We start from the raw sequence: 5,131 nt of genomic DNA, 5'->3' as shown, positions 1-5,131 counted from the left end.
TTAAGAGGGATCTTGCAACTATGACCAGTCCATTTTCATGCTGCTCATGAAGACATACCCAAGATGGGGGCAATTTACAAAAGAAAGAGGCTTAATTGGACTTACAGTTCCACGTAGCTTGGGAAGCCTCACAATCATGGCAGAAGGCAAGGAGGAGCAAGTCACATCTTACATGGATGGCAGCAGGCAAAGAGAGAGAATTTGTACAGGGGAACTCCTCTTTTTAAAACCATCAGATCTCATGAGACTTACTCACTATCATGAGAACAGCATGGGAAAGACTTGCCCCCATGATTCACTTACCTCCCACTGGGTCCCTCCCACAACACATGAGAATTCAAGATGAGATTTGGGTGGGAACATAGCCAAACCATATCAGTGACAAAATACTTGGGGTGGCACAAGGAAAGAAACTCATTTACAAACAGATCACCATTCCCTAAATTACTTCTATGCTTTTATTAACAATGCTACTATGAATTCCCTCCTTTCCCATTTCCAGAAAAAAAAGAATTTATTGGTACAGTCGAGAAAGATGGAGATGTTCTTAGTTTAGACTGCTTTTTCTAAGAAAAAAAAAAAAACACAGGAAAAACAAGGCTAAAATTAATCTACCCAAAGTCATTGAGGAATCATTGAGACCCTTCAGAGGCATGAGGCTGAGAGCAGAGCAGGTAACTGTCAATGCTGGCAGGGTAGTGTTGCTCTCAAAGTCCTGTCTGACTGACAGGGCAGAGGTTCCTCCTCACTGCTCCAATCTGCTTCCCGACAACCCCAGGGTTTCCTGAGGAAGCCGCCCTCCACCTTCATCCACCTCAGGTGTGTCCTGCAGAGACTTCTGGAGAACCAGCTTCAGGTTCTGCCAATTTTGACGCTGCCTAAAGGAGCCCATGAAGACGTAAATGATGGGGTTGGCACTGCTGTTAAGAGAGGACAAGACATCTGAAACTGGATGCAAATGACAAAGGAAGACATCAAAATCCATGAGGGTCCAGAATAATAGGAACCACTTAATGCTAAAGGGCAGGCTGCAAATAAGGAAGAGCAGCACTGTGAGCAGGATGGTCACACAGCCTGGTCAGCAGGATGTGCAGGGAGCCACAGAGGATCCTGACCAGCAGGACCAGGCTGGACTCACAGAGAACCACAACAAAAATAAAAAAATAAAAAAATCAGCCACACTGCAGTGATGAAATCAAATGTCCAACACCAACCATAGTCACCATCACTAATTAAGAAGCCACAAAACTTCCCTTCCAGGGTGCTCAGCAGCAGGGATGGGGCCCAGAGCAGGGCACACATGACTGTTGACAGGTTTCTTGGGCGGCGGCAGCAGTACCAGATAGGCCACAGGATGGACAGGCAGCGCTCGGTACTGACGGTGCTCAGCATGCTCAGGCCTGCAAGGTAGGCAAAGGTCATCATGCTGGTGAAGAAGTTCAGAGTGTCCAAGTCACAAGTTAAAAGAGGAGTCTCATTTGTTTTTATTTACTGGTGTGAGCTCTGTCCTTCAGGCTGGAATGGTTGGATCCATGCTCAGAACCCTCCACTGGTGCCCCTGGAAGGTTAGTGGGAACACAAACAAGATTTGAACACCATCTGTATGATCTCTGACTTGTAGGACCACTCTGCAATGTGTGAATTACTGTCCCCATTTTACAGAGAAGGGAGACAGGCTTATAGAGAATAAATAACAAATCAAAAGGTAGAGATCCCTTGAAACTAGATTCAAACCCAGTTCTCGCTGGCTCTAAAGCCTGGGCTCTATTGCAACAGAGGTCCTCTGCTGACATGGGACTATTCTATGCTGGAAATACCTTCACTCAACTGGCTAGGGCTATGGACCCAAGCATTACTCTCTCCTGGGTCAGAAATTTTCCCTCAAGTGCAGGAATTCAGAAAGACAAAGAGGTGACTGTGACACCCCCATGACTAGGAGTGGTCTATCCATGGAGGAGAAAGAAGATCATGATTTAAGGGACATGAGAGCAATGTAACATTTTGCTAGGACAGATGTAAGAATGGCTGGGCCTTGTGGGTTAGAAATGGCTCCGTGTGTCAGTCATTGAAGTCAGAAGCACTTTTTATAAGCCCAGTGCCTAACTCCTTGTTCAGCACACTGTGTTCTCCACAAATGTTTATTCAGTGAATGAATTCATGAATGAGGAGCCTAATGGTAGTGGCAGATTTGGTGGTTAAACGGGAAATGAAAATGAAAGCACAATTAAAAGCATTAGAACACACATGTATAATGAAATGAAGAAAATTTCATTTATTCAGAATTCTTTTTCTGAACAGCTCTGTGTGTGTTGAGTAATTACTGATGCGTGCCCAAATAACTGAAGTTGACCACTGATGTGCCTTTGATATGAGAACTCAGTATGGCTTTGCTGAAAACCTGGAAGCATTTTGGTACACAATGTTGGGGTAGGAAGTGGATTTGAGCTGAATTGCTTAGCAATATAGTGGATGAAGGAGTGAGTGTGAGGTTTGAGTGCCACTGAAGGAGGAGACTGAAGTGTGGGAATAGAGATGGAAGACTGCTAAGTGGTGTGCTGGGTGTGCACAACGTAAACCTACTTCACTCTTTCCCAAGAGATCTTTAGAAGAGTTTCTTTTGCTGGCTAAATCTTCTGTGTGAGAGGAGTCTATGTTGGGATGTAGAAAAAGCACCAGGCTTGGAGTATAAAGAGAGATGCTCATGCAGATTTCAACTGGAGACAGAGGACTAGCTCTCATCCGGGTAAATAACAGCAGCTGATTGAGAGTTTACCAGCTACTGTCTCCTTTAATCCTCTCAAGAGCTTAGGAGGGAAGAATTATTAATATTCCCATTTTACAGAGGATGGCATAGGGCCACAAAATGGATGCATAATTATTCCTTGGTCTCACACAATGTGGATTTGAACCTAACAGGGCTGCCTCAGGATTCAATCTTAGGTCCAGCCCTTTGGCCCCAACACCACCAAGCGTTCAATACACATGTTTGAGGGGGAAAGCAGGGGAGTAATTCCCAAGTTTCATCCAAGTTGATTGTCAAGATTAGGGGTTGAAAAAAAAGCTAACTATAACAAACTTCAGTTAGAGAGAGAATGAGAAGCAAATCAAATAGGAAACTAAAGAGTGATGAGTGAAAGCCAATTAGGAACAGATAGGAGAATCCAGGAGCCCTTTTCTACCTTACAGATGTAGCCATCACTCGGTCATCCAGAGGATTCAATAAATCAGGAGGCCTCTAAGTGGAAAGAGGTTGCATCTTCTTCCGAGCGTGGAGAGAAGCATCAGGTGTGAATGCATCCACTATGAGCTCTCTTAGAGAGACAAACTCCCACAGCCTTGGTTGGCCAGGAAAAGAAAAGGAAGGAAAACCAAGACTTCCATTGCTCGCACTCAAGGTACTGAACAGTTTGTAAATGTATTATTAGGGTGTGATACATTTGTCTTCCTTATCAAAGCTGAACCTTCATAACTAAGTCGTACCTGTATTTGTTCACTATTGTGTCCTCAACATTTAGCATGTGCTCCTTAAGGGCCACTTTTTGTAATATTCTCAGTTAATACAGGAAGAGGCTTAGAGTACATTGGATTTTCCTGTTCACATCATGAAGAGCGTGGCCAATACCAGCCTCTGTCTCCTGGAGCCCTATCTGAGGCTTTTCCACTGTCTCCTGCCCTATCAATCATTATTTCTTGGGGGAACACCCAAAAAATTGTCATGTGAACACAGAATCTGAGAGACTATTAGCGTCTGTAGAGACTGCTAGTGTCCCCTGCTAACCATTCCTCTCCTCAGTCACATAGTATTTCTTTCTTTTTTTTTCTTTTTGAGATGGAGTCTCACTCGGCCGCCCAGGCTGGGGTGCAGTGGTGTGACCTCGGGTCACTGCAACCTCCGCCTCCCAGGTTCAAGTGATTCTCCTGCCTCAGCCTCCCGAGTAGCTGGGATTACAGGCACCTGCCACCATGCCCGGCTAATTTTGGTATTTTTAGTAGAGACGGGGGTTTTACAATGTTGGCCAGGCTGGTCTGGAACTCCTGACCTCAGGTGATCCACCCGCCTTGACCTCCCAAAATGCTGGAATTACAGGTGTGAGCCACTGTGCCCGGCCTGTCACATAGTATTTCTGAGAGTTATAAATCATGAAAAAGATCCTATTTACCCTAACCCCTGCCTTGATGTTCATGACATCTTGTGATTAGGCACTAGACAATGGTAGGTGAGCAGATATGATGTAACTGACTCTTGGATTAATGGAAGAAGTGTGGTCTCCCTCTCTCCTCTTCTTCATCCCAGGCTGGAAGGTTGATGTCGCTGGAAGCCTGCAGAATCACAAGGATGAGGGCACCTCTCTAGGGATTAGGGAGCAGCAACATGGAAGGGCTCCTGGTGTCTAATGCCTGGAACCTCCAGCCCAGCCCAGGTCTAGTAAACTTTGTTACAGAAGTCATTGTTACTACGGGACTTTTTTAGAGCAGCCACACTTATACTCTGACCGATAAGGAAAAAGTTTTTCTTTTTCAATACATTCCATTTTCAGGGAATTTTTGATGAATATGGAAGATTATTTCATAAAAGTGACACTAGAGAAAGAAAATGCAAACAGGAAAAAAACTAACTGATGGAGATGTGATGATAAAAATGGTTTACTAACATTTAGATAGAGAAAACCCCGGGAATAAAGGGAGGTTAGAGGGATCATCTCATTGGCCCTGGATATTTTTTCCTCACCCTTTTCCATTCTGTTTGACATCCCAAGAGGGATGCTTACCTCATCAGTGGGATGCTTTTCCTTCTGGTTTCTGGTTGAATTGAGCCACTGGGAGATCCCAGCAGAAGGAGAGTGATTTTGCGTTTTCACTTCCTGGCTCTCTGCCTGTGTGGCTGTGTGTTGGTGATGCAGGGCTCCTCCACCTGCCTGGTCGTCCTCTCCCACCCCTACAGCTAGCTACAGGTAAAGCTATGATTTCAATGATTACTCCTCCTTCCCTGTCCCTTTAAAACTAGGAGAGGAAGCAGTGCTCCACTATTGCTGCTTAGGATGCTGCCCTAGGCATTGTCTCTTTCCCTTAACTCTGCCCATCTTAGTAAATAGTTCCCTCATGAAACACTCCTCAATTATTTCAGTTAGGA

At 44.9% G+C, this 5,131-nt stretch overlaps 1 protein-coding gene across 1 annotated transcript; it reads right to left on the bottom strand.

Moving 5' to 3' along the window:
- Positions 1–745: 745 nt before the first annotated feature.
- Positions 746–1,425, bottom strand: LOC100602115 (mas-related G-protein coupled receptor member X3). The gene is given in 3 exon segments (XM_004092979.1): positions 746–1,070; positions 1,072–1,163; positions 1,165–1,425. Coding segments are annotated over 3 exon segments (678 nt in total).
- Between the last annotated feature and the right edge of the window lie 3,706 nt (positions 1,426–5,131).

The sequence above is a fragment of the Nomascus leucogenys genome, chromosome 15 (genome assembly GCF_006542625.1).
Source record: "Nomascus leucogenys isolate Asia chromosome 15, Asia_NLE_v1, whole genome shotgun sequence".
Classification (NCBI taxonomy): Eukaryota; Metazoa; Chordata; class Mammalia; order Primates; family Hylobatidae; genus Nomascus; species Nomascus leucogenys.
This window is presented reverse-complemented; position numbering and strand designations above follow the sequence as displayed.